Source organism: Tupaia chinensis, unplaced genomic scaffold (genome assembly GCF_000334495.1).
Source record: "Tupaia chinensis unplaced genomic scaffold, TupChi_1.0 Scaffold143933_1, whole genome shotgun sequence".
NCBI classification, from domain to species: domain Eukaryota; kingdom Metazoa; phylum Chordata; class Mammalia; order Scandentia; family Tupaiidae; genus Tupaia; species Tupaia belangeri.
Window position 1 is genome coordinate 218,901 of NW_006203784.1, and position 17,909 is coordinate 236,809.

Consider the following 17,909-nt stretch of genomic DNA (forward strand, 5'->3'; position numbering starts at 1 on the left):
TGTTAATTATACACCATATACATGCTTTCGAAGACCATTATTATGTAACCTACAAAATATGTAATGAATCTGGAAATCATAAATTATAATAAATATTTAAAAAGAAAAAATTAAAGTAAAATTATTTAAAATTAATAAAATGTTTATATATATATATGTATGTGTGTGTGTGTGTGTGTGTGTGTGTGTGTCTGTGTGTGTAAATTCATAATAGCTGCCTAAATCCATAACCATAAGGAAAGTATTTTGGTCTATAGAATACTCAAATATGAAACAAAAGAAAACTGTCAGTTAAAATTCTCTTCTGAACATAATTAATGAATGAATAAGCATTTGAACACTTGATATATCATAAGCCTAAAGTTTACTTTATGTAATATGTACCACTGCTATATAAATAATTTAAGGCATTTATAGAGTAGAGATCTTAGAGTTTGGATTTATCAGTTCAAAATAAATTCTTTTTAAAGTCTTTTCTAATGCTCTTGATTTGTTCTCCAGGTTCTTTCTGAGATTCGTAATTTTGGTATATTAGAATTTAGAATTTTATCTTTATATATAAAATCTGTGGAAAATGGTCCATTTGTAATCCATGCTCACAACTGTGAATCTCATATCTTGCTGTCTATATAAAATACTAGGACCCTTTAAAACTCAGTTGAAATGTCAATTATGGAAATGTCAACATTATTTTAATAAAGTTGGCCTATCTTCCCAGAGTGATACTCTGTATGTATGTGTATGATGGAACAGTGAATTTTAAAAAAATGTAAGAAGGAAAAAAGGAAGGAATATTTTTTAAGGAACCCAGAAGCACCAGCCTTTGTAATCATGATTTTATAAGTTAGAAAATCAGAAAACTATATAATTAAGTTGCTGATTGAATAGAAGTATGCTTATCTACTTAGGAAAGTTGGAATCCAAGATTTTCAAAAATGGAAATCATCTATTATCTGCTTTTCTTTATTTAGGATACTTGCATGTATATACTTGAATCACTTTCTACATATCTATTACTGAATACTTTAGGGAATAGAGGAGAACTTAACTTTCTCCTTGTTTATAATGAAAATCTATTTTTATTAGTTTTAATATATTTCAAGTAGATTTATTTCACATAGTGAAAACATACAATCGTGTCAATTTGACCTCAAATGTAGGAGTTCAGAAAAATTTTAGACATATTTCATTGTTGGTAGTTTCTTCTTCACTTTTTCTAGATAGAAAATTAAGTCGCAGTTCCTATAAGACATAGTCTACCCAAGGTATGCTACTAATATAAATGGCAGCTGAAAGATTAGAAGCGATACTGCACTCAGTTTTACATTTCCCTTGTCTCTCAGCCTTTGGCACTAGGTAGAAATGACATTCAAAATTTTCTGCACTGCTTTTCCATAGCAGCTAGCAAAATGCTGTACTCGCTTTGCCCTGACATCTATCAGAGCAGGATTAGTTTAAATTCTCCTTCTCTTTCTACGCACAATTGAACACAAATGATCTTTATCCCCTGATGATATGAATTTAAGAAAAGTTTCCTTCTTGACACATTAATATAAACACTGTACAGAAAATTAGAGAAACATAAAACATAATTATTGTTTATACACAGGGGCTCCTCTTCTCAGATGTGGTACCTTGCATGTTTAATGCATATTGAGTTCCTTTCGCGGTTTGTGGAGATTATGATCAACTGGTACCACATAAAACATGTCTTCTCATTCAAAAGTCAGTTAAAGTCAAGAAATCTTATTCGAGGGAAATCTGGGATGTATTAGAGGTGTCCACTAATTATGACTACTCCTTAGATGTTCTTTGACTCCAGTAAAGGATAAGAAAAAGTTAAACATGGTTGAATTTATTTCATACCTGAAGCAATTTTCAGAAAAAAAGTATTAAGAGTATTAAGATATATATATGTGTGTGTGTGTGTGTGTGTGTGTATATATATATATATATATATATTTAATTTGCCAGTATGGCACGAGCTCACTGGAGAGAACTCCAATGGGAGGAAGGCTAGGGAGAAGAAAGCATCTCTATGTTCCCCCACGGGGAACAGTCACAGTGCGAACCCCTTCACCTCTATCTCGCTCTCCTTTCAGAATTTGGGGCATGTGTTCACACATGTCTGGAGCATTTCTCAAGTCATGAATCTGGGACTTGAACTATGCAGTGGTGATATCCCACTCTTAACAACTAGGCAATGGCCTAGCCCCTAAATTGTATGTTTATTTCAGTTATGAAAATATATTTAAAGAAATTGGGGACCAGCAGTTGGCATAATGGCTATGTCACTGGACCCCATGTAGTCAACCACAGTTCAAGTCCTGGACCGGGTGTTTTAAACTCACATTGGGTGGTGTGCGTACGTGTCCAAGATCCTGAGAGGAGAATGGAGGAAAAGGGATTGTGGCTCGGCCATCCTTCTTGGGGGGTGATTTCTCGCTTTTTATCTCTATCTTTCTGGCAAGCGCATGTGCCCTATAGCAAAAACCTCTCAAAAAATAAATAAATAAAATAAAAAGAAAAGAAATTGAGGATGAGGAAAGTCTCAGAGCCTCAATTTCAAAATAACTGTAATAGGCTCTTGATTTCTTTGTAGTCTCCCTGATATATTCAAGGTAGGTTTAAAAGTTCTTCTTTTGCTATGTTGGTGAGAATAGGTAAGGGAGCTAGAGATTGCAGAGGGAACCCAGGTCTAAAGCTGAGCCCAGACTGGTATGAGGCAGCAAGGATGAAGCTTAAAGAACTGGGCTCCTGCGGGACCAGCAGATGGCAAAATGGTCACATCACTGAAGTTGACCACGGTATGAGTCCCAGACCCGATGGCTTAAAACTAATGCTAGGCACGTGTACTTGCGTGCCCAAAATCCTGGGAGGAAGACAAAGTGAAGGGATTATGATGTGACTATACCACCTGGGGGTGATTTCTCTTTCTGTCTCTCTACTTCTCTGTCTCTCAGGTGAGTGCACGTGCTCTATAGTAAAAATCTCTCTGGAAAACCAACAAACAAAACTGAGAACAGAACTGGGCTGCTGGAAGGCACCGCAGCAGCTTTCTTTCACCAGCTAGTGTCATTCTGCACATGGCTTAATATTACAGCACTACGTTACCATCGCTAGAGGGTGGGCACACTCACTGAAAAGAGATAGAAGGAGAACTAGAGCAAGAAAATGAGAAGGCACCCAACATGGAGCATGGGCACGCTATAGTTCCTTCTCCATTTCTCCCTCCTTTCGGGATTTTGGGCACACATGCCCACTTGCTAAGTGTGTTTTTTTTTTTGGAGAGATTTTCACTGTAGGGCGCGGGCGCTTGCCAGACAGACAGAGAGAGACATAGAGACAGAAAGCGAGAAATCACCCCCCAGGGGGGATGGTCACGCCGCAATCCCTTCTCCTCCCGGGATCTTGGGCACGCACGCACACGCGCCCGGCGTGAGTTTTAAGCCACCGGGTCCGGGACACAAACCACGGTCGACTACGTGGGAATCCAGCGACATAGCCGTTATGCTAACTGCTGGTTCCCTTGCTAAGTGTGTTTTTCAAGCCACTGGTCTGGGACTCAAACCTTGCAGTCAGCCTTGTGGAATCCAGCTGCCTTAATTAGCACACCACTGGCTGGCCCCATTAATTTTCAAATTCAATAATGTAATAATAAAAATGACTAGTTGCTTTATTAAAGGCAGTGATATAATTTTATTTAAAATTTTTATCTTAAAAATTAATGAGTAATGACTAATATATGAAATATAAGTGAAGTTCAGAAGTTATATCTGTCAAAATATTTGCTATGGCATTATGACTTGGAGGAGCAAGTATACCATATTCAAGAAAATAAGGCAGTTTATATTAAATACATTTCACATATATTTATCCCTATCTGCATATCCTTCATCTTATTTTTTCAGGGAAACAAAGGCAAAAATCAATTTTCTAGATTAAAAAGGCACTTGATAATAATTCTTAAATTAAAATGGTCAAATAGTTATAATATACTTGCTAACTGTTGATGATAGTGATCTGTAATATAGCTTTTCTCTTAAAGAAACAGCAATTTTCGGAACCAGCAGTTAATGTATGTTGCTGGACTCCCATGTAGTTGACCGCGGTTCGTGTCCCAGACCCTGTGGCTTAAAACTCATGCTGGGCACGTGTGTGTGCGTGCCCAAGATCCCGAGAGGAGAATGGAGAAGAAGGGATTGCGGCGTGGCCATCCCCCTGGGGGGTGATTTCTCGCTTTCTCTCTGTCTCTCTCTGTCTGTCTGGCAAGTGCACGCACCCTATAGCAAAAACTTCTCCAAACAAACAAACAAAATGAAACATCACTTTTCGAGTCCAGAAGATGGTGTAATGGTTGCATCGCTGGATTCCCACATGGCTAACTATGGTTCAAGTCTCAGACTGATGACTTGAAACATGCTGGGCATGTGTGCGTGCATGCCTAAAATCTCAAGAGGAGACTGGAGGAGAAGGGATTGCCATATGTCTAGTCTCCTTGGGGCAGGGGGGAGAGTTCTCACTTTCTAACTCTCTCTGTCTTTCTGGAGAACACATGCCCACCCTATAGCCAAAATCTCTCTTAAAAAAAAAAAAAAGAAACATCAGGGCCAGAAGATGGCATGGTGGTTAAGGCACTGGAATTCCCACATGGCTGACTGTGGTTCGAGTCCCATACCTGGCGGCTTGCTTCCCCTCTCTCTCTTTCTCTGACAAAAACTTATGTTAAAAAAAAAAAATAAGTAAATAAATAAAATAAATAATTCTTTTTAAAAAAGAATAATCTATTTTCTGTACTTCTTTAACTATCACTGTGGAGGACTGTAATTAGCAGCTATGGAGACTTTTTAAAAGGCAAAGACGATATCCAAATATACATACATAACACTAGTCTCATGAAACCTATAACAAATAATATTCAAAAAATCAAATGTATACCATAGTACATCTTGGATTAAATGCATTTCATTATTTTATTAGCTATCAAGCCACTAAAAAAATAAAGATGTAACAACTTCATCTACTCAAAAGTAAGTTAGTGCAATTATTCCATAGAAAATTACATGTGCACACACATAGTTATATATACATATACACATTCATATATGTGTATATGTATGTATGTATATACATATAGTCATCTGGAAAGTCATGATACATTTTTGCATAGAAAAATAGAAAAATACATCATGACTTTCCTGGCGACCTAATACATAGTATGTACGTAGGTATATGTTAGTATATAAATGGTAGCTGTATTTATTTAAAACAGTAACAACTCACTGAGTGGTTTAACCTGTGATCAAACTACCTTATCACTCACTTCCTACTTTATCATTGATCAGTTCCTTGTTCTGAAAGAAAAAAATGGATCTAAAAGACATATTTTGGATAAAATGACTTGTCAAAGACATTGTTTTAGATTTCTTACAAATGGCAATCATATAGGAAAGAACCATCTACAATTACTACCAAAATAAGTGAAAAGCTATAGAAAACCTATTACTTGCTATAAAAGAGTGTAAAGTAGAAACTAAGACTTCACTGATACAGTAATTACTTATAATCATACAAATAGAATCAAACTTCATTGTCTATTTAATGACAATATTTACTGTAAAACATTTTAATACAGTAGACCCACATAAAACTATAAATACATTTTTATCACTTACCTCTCTTAACATTTCTGCTTGTACTTGCGGATTTATCTGAAGGACATGGACAATGTCCGTCGCATTTGACGGAGATGTGTTTTCCAAAGACACATGCTTGATAGTCTAGTTTGCACTGTAAATGGAGAATAAAAATGGTCATATAAATACATTTAGTTATCTCAGTAGAGAATCAAGAAATAGAAAAATAACATGTATATAATTTGAAAATCTTTCTGCTGGATAACGTATTTCTAATACTATGGGGTAATTTTATACACTTTTGAGTGATTGCTCTAGAAAGGAGGCAGGAGTGCAGTTCCTGGGTATCTCTCTGGTGAGCAGTCACTGAGAAATATAATAACCTTAAAAGTTGTTTCTAGCTAGTCAGTTCTGTTATATGAATGGAGTATAGAATTTTAAATTAAATGGACAGATGGATAATATAGTTTGGGAGTACATCTTCTGTGTCCCCTTTAAGTATAATCTTGGTTTTTAAATAGTTGAGTAAGAATGTCTTATCTTTCTTATTGGACTTTAAGTTTTGGGTACAGGTACTGTATGCATTACTCTTTAGCCAGGGATTTCCACATCATTTAATGACCTATCGTGTGGGGACACGTTTAAGAGAGAGAGTCTGAGGTGTGGGGACATGCTCTGAGCAAACACCACATGCTCTTTTGGGGTTTGACAGAACCTTGTAACTTGTCTTTCCCTGACCTTGGCTGCCCACAGAGCAAGAGTGGAAATTACTAGGGGCGTTCCAACAGACACATCTGATGGACTTCAAGAAACATCTTGACCCCAATTAGTGAAGTCCAATCCCTGCTCTGCATCTGAAAGGTTCTTTAGACTTCTCTGGGTGTGGCGGTACACTACTTATGGAGAAGTTCTTTAGCTCCTTCCCCACACCTAACAGCTAGTTCTCTGCATTAGAAAGGGAGATTAACTCTAGATGGGATTACCACCAAGGGATACACCTTGCCCCTGGTATGACTAATCCCTTATAGATTTGTTAACTGCTTCTCATTGTCTGTAACCTGACAACTAATCCATGAAGTGTCATGAAACATACATGTGTAATGTCTCCTTGTACTATAAATAAAGACATCCAGTTCATCTGGGCGGGACAAGTTGCTTGGGCTACCTAGGCTCAGGCTGCCTGTGTCTGTTTCTACTCTATCCCTTTGTCTCATTCTTTCCAATTCCCAGGTCCTGGCAAGATGGAGGGCTTTCTCTTTCTCGTCCTCTTTCTCTTCCTCACCAGCAGCCCTCTGATCATGATTCAGCCAGACCCAAGCCCTGGGGCAGACGCCGACAGTCCCCTTGGGAGGTGCTTTCTCCTTCAACTTCCCCCTCTCTCTCTGTGTCTCTGGCAAGCACAAGTACCTTCTGGCAATTAAAACAACACAAAAAGATGCCCACACACATATACATGAAGCTATTTCAAGAAGTAATATGATTATGGAAATCCTTATCTGATTTTGAGGTTTAGAGTAGAAAAATTAAACTTTCTCCATATTTTGGTGTAAACATCAATGACTCACGAACTTTATAGAATGTAAATCTCTCGGCCCTGTCCCAGGTTGTTTTGAAAGTCCCAAGGACACACTTTGAGAGCCAACAAATAGAAGGTTAAAGAAGAAGGTGTCCCAGGAGGCCGTATCACCCCCTATAGTAATATGGAGGTATTAGTAACCTCCATGTGAGATGTGAGTAAGGGACCCAAGCCCTCACCCGGGCCTGCAGATGGCCAGGAGGAAGGCATGGTTGTGCCTCCTGTGGAAGGAACAACTTTATCAAATTATAAAAGTAATGCAATTATACTATATTCAATTTGAAAAGGAAACACATATTATAATCTGATTACTCTAAACATGTTACCTCTTATCTAATAATATTTTATTTCCATCTTTTTTTACAGATGCTTTATTTTAGAGTTATAATCACAGGACATACATTTATAACTTGTGTCTCTTCCTCTCCTCCCTGTTTTATTCCACTTAAGTCTTATTTAGTGTCTTTTCATGGTCTTAGACATAACAGTAAAGAACTCCATACTGTTCTTTTTAAAATACAATTTCTTGTTAACATTTAATTGTTGTACATCTTTATGGCATACAATATTGTTTGTCAAAGCATGCATGTATGTGTAATAATCAAGTCAAGGATAATACCATATACATCATTTTAAACAAAGAACATTACATTCTTGAATCTATTAAATGCATTTTAGCTGAGCCACTCTCACCCCCTGCCCCCAACTCCATTATTCAATCTCCTCCCTTACAGACTCGGGTATCTACACTTGCCCTGCCCACTATTATGTCTTTGAATCTTTCAATTTCTGTTATAGAGTGCAACCGTTCAGTATATATTGAGGAGGGATACAGAATTTTTGTCTTTCATAGTCAAATTTATTTCACTTAGCATTAAACCTTCTTTTTTCATCTATTTTTTATCAAATGGCAGACTCACTGTTCTTTATGTCTGAGTAGTATTCCATCCTGTATATGTGCCACATTCTTTCAATTCAGTCAACAGTGGTTGGGCACGTAGGTTGATTCTATGTCTTAGCAATTACCAATAATGCTGCAATAAACATAGAAGTGCAAGTGTTTTTTCAATGAAGTGTTTTGAGTAAATATCAAGGAGTGGGATTACTGGGTCATATGTAGATTTTGAGAAACCTCCATACTGTTTTCCACAGTGTCTGTACTAATTTACATTTTCTCCAACAGTATAGTTCCCTTTTCACCCCAGCCTTGCCAGCATTTGTCATTGTTTGTTTTATTGATCATAGCAATTCTGATTGATGTTAAGTGATATTTCATTGTGATTTTGATTTGCATTTCCTTTATGATAAGAGAAATTAAATATTTTTAAAACATGCTTTTTGGCCATTGGCATATCTCCCTTAGAGACTTATCTGTTCAGTTTATTTGCTCAGTTTTTTAGAGAGAGAGATTTTTGCTATAGGGTACCAGAAAGTGCTCACAGGAGAGCAACAGAGAGACAGAAAGTGACCCCCACCCCACCCCACCTTATCCCCAGCGGGGATGGCCATGCCACAATCCCTTCTCCTCCATTCTCCTCTTGGGATCTTGGGCATGCACATACACGTGTACTGGGCCCAGGATTTGAACAGCAGTCAACTACATGGGAGTCCAGTGACATAACCTTTATGCCATCTGCTGATCCCTATTTGCTCATTTAAAAAATTGGATTATTATTTATTTTCTGCAGATGAGCTGCTTGAGTTCCCTTCATGTTAACAATCCCTTATTTGAAGCGTAGTTTGCCAATATTTTCTCCCAATCTGTGGGCTGTCTCTTCATGCTACTTATTGTTTCATTTGCTACACACAAGCTTTTTTTTTTTAAATTTTTTTAGACGTTTTGGTTATAGGGCACATGTGCTCGCCAGACAGACAGAGACAGACAGACAGAAAGCGAGAAATCACCCCCGGGGGGGTGGCCATGCCACAATCCCTTCTCCTCCATTCTCCTCTCGGGATCTTGGGCACGCACGCACATGCACCCGGCGTGCGTTTTAAGCCACCCGGTCTGGGACGCGAACCGCGGTCGACTACGTGGGAGTCCAGCAACATAGCCATTATGCTAACTGCTGGTTCCCAAGCTTCTTATCTTTTTTATTTGCATTCACTCCCTTGCTGACCTCACCTAATCTCATGGTTTTTAATGTTATTTATATGATGATGACTCACACATGTATTGCTGTAGCTCTAATCTACTGTTTCCTGTGTCCCAGTTATCGCACTGGCTACTCACTTTCTTCATTTGGATGACTGATAGTCTGGAATTTAACAAAGATGCATACCTGTCTATACACAAGGGTACTTCAAAAAGGTCACGATAAAATTGGAATTAAAGTGTAAGTTTATTTTATTGTAAAACATTCTTGAAATCCACGCGTAGCTTTTTCATAATACATATTTTCTATGAACCCTTTGAAGATCCTTTATCTAGTCACTTCATGGTCTATCCATTTATTTCTAGGAATGCTTGATCTTTCACTTGTACCCTGCCCACCCACCCCATATCTTTATCACAGGACATGGCCACTCATGGTCTTCCTCCAGCAGCTCAGGACACATTGGGATCAGCTGCATTTCATCGCTTTCTCTCACAGTCCAAATCCAATCCAGCAATACATCCCAATGAACTGTCTTTCACAGCATATCTAGAAATCTATCACGTTTGCCATCCTCCATGACCAGCCGGTCCAAACTGCTGAACTATTACCTGAATTCACTTAGCACACCTCCCTAGTGTTGTCTTTGCTCGTCTATATTTTGTCTCAGTACAACTACTAGAGTGATACCTTTTAAAAGTCAAATTAGAATCAGTAGGTGTAGTTAAGGCACTGGACTTCCACATGGCCTCCTATGGTTCAAGTCCTAGACCCAGTGGCTTGAAACTCACACTGGGTACATGTGTATCAGTGCCCAAAATTCTGAGAGAAGAATGGAGGAGAAAGGATTGTGGTATGGTCATCCCCTTTGGGCACTGATTTTTCACTTTCCCTCTGTCTGTCTCTTCTCTGGTGAGTGCATGCATCATATGGCAAAAATCTCAAAAAAAAAAAAAAAAAGAAAGAAAAGAAAAAAGAAAAAGAAAGAAAAAAAAAGTAAATCAAATTATATTACTGATCTATTCAAAACCTGTTAATAATTTTCCATCTCCCTCTTAGAGAAAACCAGTCTTTACAATGAAAACAAAGTAACCACAGAGCCTCAAACCATCCAGTCCAGTGTACAGATCCTTTCCCTCTGCAGGTGTGAGGCAGACTCATCTCCTGTTTCACTCTGGGTGTTTTCTATAAATGCATCTATGTAAATCTCTACAGTGCAGTTTCATAATCTGCAACTCCAACAGAGTGACAGGGATGTCTCATCTTCCTCAAGACAGGTTTTCTGTTCTTTGGTGCCAATAATGACAACAACGATGATAACATAACAGCACGAGGCAGGTGCATGTGGTTAGCTCCATGGCGAAATTCAGCTTCTCCAGGTCACCACACCTCAAAGATGAGTAGGCTCAGGCTGCCTGTGTCTGTTTCTACTCTATCCTTTTGTCTCATTTTTTCTGCTTCTTCCATATTAACCCTAAGCCCGGGGGCAGACGCCGACACTATCATATGATGCACTAGGAAAGTAATTGTAAAATATGTATTTTTAAATTGATGTTTTTACAAAGTACTCCCATGGTTACTTGTAGTTTCCTACAAAGATACCAAATAAGAGGTCAGCCCTCGGCTAGGCAGTTAAGGAGGCTGGATCCCATATGAAAGACCATGCTGTTCTAGTTCCAGACCCGGTGGTGAAAAGCAAGCTGTACATGTGTGCCTGTGTGCCCCAAATCCTAAAAGGACAGAGAAATGGAGAGGAGGGGATTGTGGAGTGACCATGGCCATGTGCTTTCTCACATCCCCCTCTCTGGTGATTGCAGCGATCCTCTGACAAAATTAAAAAAAAAAAAAGTAATACAATATCTTAGATATATACTGAACACACATATTTATGTATGCGTAAATAAATATATATATATATAGCCTTTACGTGAGTCCTTTTTATAAAATACTATACGTGTATATATAGTTCATGTACATTTTTGTTAGGATCATTTAATAGTGCCTCTCTTAATCTCCTATGGCAATGTTTTTTCACTGGGTTTCCCATAGTCTGACATTTGAACAAATGAGCAGTCATAATAGAATGTCACAAAAGACTGTGTCTATAAGCCATGGAGATAGATTCACTTGTTACTCCAAAAAGTACAGCAGGTCCAACTTAGGAGCACTTCTGACCACAGCATTAGCTATGAATAAGGGATTGATAATAGCACTTTTGTTGTTCAATTATATATCTGCTATAGAAAAAAAGATAAATTGATGACATAGAAATTATACCTTAATTCAAATCTTATGAGAACGATTCCCTACGTGTAGCACTTACAACTAGCTTCTCAAAGAGTTTCAGCCTTAAATTTCTCATATAATAATTAGGATCATAACATCTAATCTCTAGAGTTTTAAGAATCAGTCAACTTTTTTTCCAGTGCATTAGCTCTCATGAAATGATTCTCAGTAAATGTAAATAAAAGCTCAATGAAATTCAGGTAAAACAATAAAATAGTTGGCATATGAGTTTTTCCTTTGTTTGTAGTTTAGTTTACTTTTGATTTGGTTTGGCTTTATTTTCTTTGTAAACACTACTGTTTATAGACTGTGAAGCCTGAGTATCTGCATTCATCCTTAAGACACTTTTTTTTTTGTAGCTGCACATTTGACATGTTTAAAAAAAACCCATAAACCTATTCCATCGTCTAAGGTGGAGTAATCATCTTCCTACACTAAGAGAAATAGATCTTACTAATTTTGAAGTAATCTGGTTTTTTAGTGGCTATTTCCATAATTTACTCAGAGAAAATCATTTTAAAATGAAGTAGGGTAGACTTTCTGGCTCCACTTGACAAATGTTAGCAGTGGCTAATTTAATTCAGCTTTGGCTGATACCAAGAGGCACTGAATGCACCCTATGACTAATCCGATTACACTCATCTCTACACCATTTTAGTTTTCCTTGTCAAATAACCGTTTAACTAATAGGCAACACTCTTCGGTAGCTCTGCAACAAATTATTAAAAATTATTAAGCACTTTTAACATATTTATAGTGGCATAGTGGTCCTTTTTGGAGGAACTAACACTTTGAAAATATCAGTATTTTTCATTATTCAGTATTTAAATAATTTTAAAAATAATTTTATCCTATGAAATCACAAAACATTTTAAATATAATTAAAAATGTCCACTAGCTACTCAAAAACAGAAACAATTAAGCAATAAGAATGTTTTAAAAGAAAGCCAAATGAGTTATATCAAACTCTGAGACTACATGGGACTAGCAGATGGCATAATGGTTCTGTTGCTGGACTCCCACATGGTTGACTGTGGTTCAAGTCTCTCGGGCTTGGCAACTTAAAACTCAGGCCTGGTGTATGTGTATGCGTGCCCCAAGATCCTGAGAGGTAAACAGAGGAGGAGAGATTGCAGTGTAATCACTCCCCCTGGGGAGTGGGGGTATGATTTCTTGCTTTCTGTTTCTCTCTCTCTCACCAGTGAGTGCATGCTCCCTTTAGCAAAAATCTCTCTTAAACAAACAAACAAAAACAAAGAACAAAACATTCTTTACTATAACTTCTTTTAACTAAATATTTCAGAACCCTGGACCTGGTCATATGAAAGTTCTGAATCATGATGTAATTAATAAAAGATTAAAAGCCACTGTAATTGGCAAATGAAAAGATAAAGCCAAAAGTCAATATTAATTACAGCCAATATTGCATTTTGCCATTTGAAAATATGCTAGCTCTATTAGAAGATGTACTATACCACACTTATTTTCATATTAAATGCTTTTTGTCTTAGCAGGTTTTTTTTTTTTTTTTTAAATATAAAGAGCATAAAATTCCACGTAATACCTGGATAAACAACAAAAATGCAAGACCTCTTAGTTTAATAAAAAAGAAGAATCACATATTTTCTGCTAAAAAATTGATGATTCACTTTTTATATTGTTAGGCACTAAAAAAATTGTTATGTCTTTAATAAAGTTGAAATATAACATTTAAAAATTTTGATCAAGTTTTAATCAAAAATTTCTTTTACTCTATGTAAAATGTGAAATTGATATAAAAATTTTAGAAAGACAAAGAAGAAACTACTTTGAAAAAACTATGGAAGACATTTTAGAATAACTGAGAAAATGTGAATGTGGGCTGGGTAATAAACAGTTAACACAAAACAAACAAAAAATACTTCTTACCTAACTTTCCTTGTCATAATTAAAATTAAAAATTTTCAAGTCGTCTTTAAGATTTGTATATGATAAAATTTTAACTGCAAAAATTACTTCATAAATGAAATAATTTTTCTTGCAGAATGATTTTACTGAACTCCTAATTTCTAATTTCCCTATGCATTTCTTTTTTTTTTTTTTTTTTGAAGAAGTTTTTGCTATAGGGCGTTGCACTCACCAGATGGACAGAGAAAGACAGAGAGACAGAAATGAGAAATCACCCCCTATGGGAGGATGGCCACACTGCAATCCCTTTTCCTCCATTCTCCTCTTAGGATCTCAAGCATGCCCACACACATGCCCTGCATGAGTTTAAGCTACCAGGTCCGGGACTCAAACTGTGGTCGACTACTTAAGAGTTCAGTGTCATAACCATTACACTAACTACTGGTCCCTCTCTATGCATTTCTGTAAAGAGCAATGGAATTGGGTCTGCAGGTTAAGGAGATTGAGGAACTGCTGTATCCCACATGATAAACTGCATGGTTCAAGTCCCACACTCAGTGGTTTGAAAATCATGCCAGGCATTGGTGCATGCATGCCCAAAATCCTAAGAGAAGAATGGATGGGAAGAGACTGATATATGGCCAGTCCCCCAAGGATAACTGCTCACTTTCCCTCTCTCTGTCTCTGTCTCTCTCTTTCTCTTTCTCTAGGAAACACAAAAACCCTATAGGAAAAACTTAAGAAAAAAAAAGTAGAGAGCGACAGAATCAAATATATAGCAAATATTCTTCATGTGTAATAATAATGTGAATTTAATTGCCTATAATCAGAAAACTACTTAGTTTTATTTACTTACGGATTGATTTTGGGTGAAAAATTATCATGAGGAATTTTACTTAAAGAATATTAGAACATTAAAAATGCCATATTTAATAAATTTTTTAGCTATAGCCACTGATTACATTTCTAATTAATAATGTTCAATTTACTTAATTACTACAAAGCTGAAATATTTATAAAGGTATAAGTGAACTAAAATATCACTTAAAGGGTATGCTCATTAGTCTGTAATTATCAAGATATGCAAATAAAATAGAGAAAGGCATGATTACCACAATCCTCATTAGCCAAAACCCTGAGTATTAAGAACACAAGTTATGTATTTTTTGTGACAAGTAAGACTGCCAAATGATTTTGACACTAGTCATGCAAAGTTATCTTATAGTCATTTATTCAATAACAGCATCAGAGAAAAAAACTAAGATCTTACTGTAGGAGAGATCTATAGCATACCAAAAAAGATCCCAAAACATCAAGGTCAGGAAACATGGGAACAGGTTATTTGTTCCAGTGTTCAAGGTGATGCAATCACCATAGCATGGTCTGTGGCTTAGAACAGAAGTTCTACTGGTAAGGATCATTCCTCTCCCTTTTCCAGGGATATCTGGAGACATTTGTGTTAAGTTGTTTAGTTTTTACAACTGGGTGCAAAGAATGGAATTGTTGCTGCTGATGGTATCTACTGGTTAGAAGCCAGAAATGCTGTTCCACTTCTTAAAATGCCCAGGACAGTCCTTACTGCACAACAGAAAATCATCTGGCTCAAAATATCACTGTGCTGCTGAAAGACAATGAGACGAACTAAATTCTCTTCTATATTTTCCTTAAGAAATTTTTCTGTATAATTCACTAAAGTAATCCATATAAAATAAAAGCAGTAATATAAAACAAATATCAGCCACTAGTACTGATTATCCAGAGAAACTAGAAAACACAAACCAGCTCTAACAACAAAATACACAGTTGACAATGGCCTACTTACATTAAGGTGACTGTATGTCTAACATTGTGTTAAGCAGTTTTGATGTATTATTCTTTTGATCATCAAAATAAGTACATTTTTCACAATAAATTTCATAAGAGAAGTTTTGAGAGCTTATGCAACTGATAAAAATTACATGGCAGAAATAGGATTTAAACACTATTTTATAGTTTGTCTCATATAGAACAAGTATATAATTAGTAGTAGGAGATAGCAATGTTGTGCTTTTATTCTTTTTTGAAAGTTTTGCTATAGGTCACCACATGCACTCATGAGAGAGAGAGAAAGAGAAAGCAAGGACTCATCCCCTAAGGTAGATGGCCATGCCACAATCCCTTCTCCTCCATCTTCCCCTTAGGATCTTGGACACAAGTGCACAAGCACCCACCATGATTTTCAAGTCACTGGGTCTGAGACTTGAACCATAGAGTAGTCCACGTGGGATCAAGCATCTTAATCTCTACATGGCCTTCTGGGCTAGGAATTCTTGCTCTAATTATTACAATAAAAATGTTATGGAAGTAAAAATTAAGTCAGGAAACGCAGACTGTCATGAGTCACTTTTTTATTGCCTGTTTTAAAATGTCTTGGACAGGTTAATATCTTATACTTCTTTAAAGCCCTAGACAACCAATATTGAAGACACAATCTAAACTCTCATGGGTAGAATTCCTCATGCTCAGCTATACCTCGCCGATTTCCTAGCAAATTTCTCCACCTGAGCTCCTCTGATGCCCATTTTGATGTTTCCCATGCAAAAACAACCAGAGGAGGAAATAAGAGAGTCAGTTCAGGCTTAAATACATTAAGTCATTCAGTGAACCCATACCATTTTCACAGACATATCACAGTTGTAACATACATAAGCAAGGAGTTAAACATAGAAACAGCAACACTGAAAATCCTTTGCACTGTACTACACATGTCTCCATGTAATGCATGACTTTATGTCAAGGAATAATCCTCTGCTCATTTGGGGAAGCTTTCCCTTTTCTCACTAGAATTTTTATTTTGGGAGATTTCATTTTCTATTACAAAATGATTTATTGTACCCCTCTCACCAAAGGGAAAAACCCATGCAATATGAACAGGTCAGAGTCACTTTCCTGCATTCTTAATTTTATTGGAGGGAAGAGCAGCAGGCCCTCTGTTGAGACAACACTAGAGATTTGAGAACAGATGCTATTAAGCAAATTTAAAATGAGAAAAAAACCAACTGAGTCCAGAGCATATTAAATTCCTTAATTCAACAATCTCCAGGGCTCACTGATATTGAGTCAATTTCTTCCTTATATCTTACACTTTATACTCTTTTATTCAAGTCAGCACCTAGAAACTGGGTATAGTAAAACTGGGTATAGCTGAATTTTTGCTAACTAAACTAAGATTTAAGCTGAGTTGCAGCTGTCATGAAATGAGGAAAATAGGCCCTTAATCCAGGTTAATACATTTACAATCCTTGTCATGTAGTCACAAACCAGTTAAAATATTGCTCCAGTTGGTTATCAGATTAACTAAGGAGACTACTAGGAACACAACAAAATACTATAGTATACCTCTTCTTTATCTAACTAAACATTCATTGAAATGTAGTAATATACCATCTGGTTAGTATATCTGTAATATTTCAAACAGGAATTGCTATTGTATTGTTTTCTTCAAGATTAAATACATCACAATATATCTAGCAGTAACTTCTCATTAAGCATAGAACTTACCCTTTTTTTTTTTTTTGAGAGGTTTTTGCTATAGGGCTCATGCACTTGCCAGAAAGACAGAGAGAGACAGAGAGACAGAAAGCGAGAAATCACCCCCCAGAGGGGGATGGCCACGCTGCAATCTCTTCTCCTCCATTCTCCCCTTGGGATCTAGAGCATGCATGCACACGCAGCCAGTGTGAGTTTAAGCCACCAGGCCCAGGACTCCCAGCGACATAGCCATTACGCTAACTGCTGGTTCCCTGCATTGTTTTCTTCAAGATTAAATACATCATGATATATCTAGCAGTAACTTCTCATTAAGCATAGAACTTACCCTATCTTTTTTTTTTTGAGAGGTTTTTGCTATAGGGCGCGTGCGCTTGCCAGGAAGACAGAGAGAGACAGAGAGACAGAAAGCGAGAAATCACCCCCCAGGGGGGATGGCCACGCTGCAATCTCTTCTCCTCCATTCTCCCCTTGGGATCTAGAGCATGCATGCACACGCAGCCAGTGTGAGTTTAAGCCACCAGGCCCAGGACTCGAACTGCAGTCGGCTACATGGGAGTCCAGTGACATAGCCATTATGCCAACTGCTGGTCCCAAATTTACCCTATCTTGTGGTGCAATTTGCTAAAAATGCTAAGGAGAAAACAACTTGACACATGGATTATGAATTTAGAACTGGATGCAGGTTTGGTTTCTGCATGGCATCCTTTTAGAAAGCATCTGAACATATTCACCAATATACTTGGGACTACCATATCACATTCTGCTTTAAGCTCAATTTAATTAAAAGTAATCCTAAAATGCTAAAATTGCATGATCTCTGACCACAGATGAAATGGTGAGTGTAGGCTAGTAAATTGCTTATTCTTTTTTGTATGACTGAATTATTTAGGTGAGTTA

At 37.0% G+C, this 17,909-nt stretch overlaps 1 protein-coding gene across 3 annotated transcripts in view; it reads right to left on the reverse strand.

Annotated features, from left to right (window-relative positions):
• SPOCK3 (SPARC (osteonectin), cwcv and kazal like domains proteoglycan 3) overlaps window positions 1–17,909 on the reverse strand; it is a 478,023-nt gene that overhangs the window by 125,793 nt on the left and 334,321 nt on the right. For all 3 annotated transcript variants that reach the window (XM_006165500.2, XM_006165501.1, XM_006165499.1), the window contains one exon: window positions 5,676–5,790. In XM_006165500.2, coding sequence (XP_006165562.1) covers window positions 5,676–5,790 — 115 coding nt within the window. The remainder of the gene's footprint in view (window positions 1–5,675; window positions 5,791–17,909) is intronic.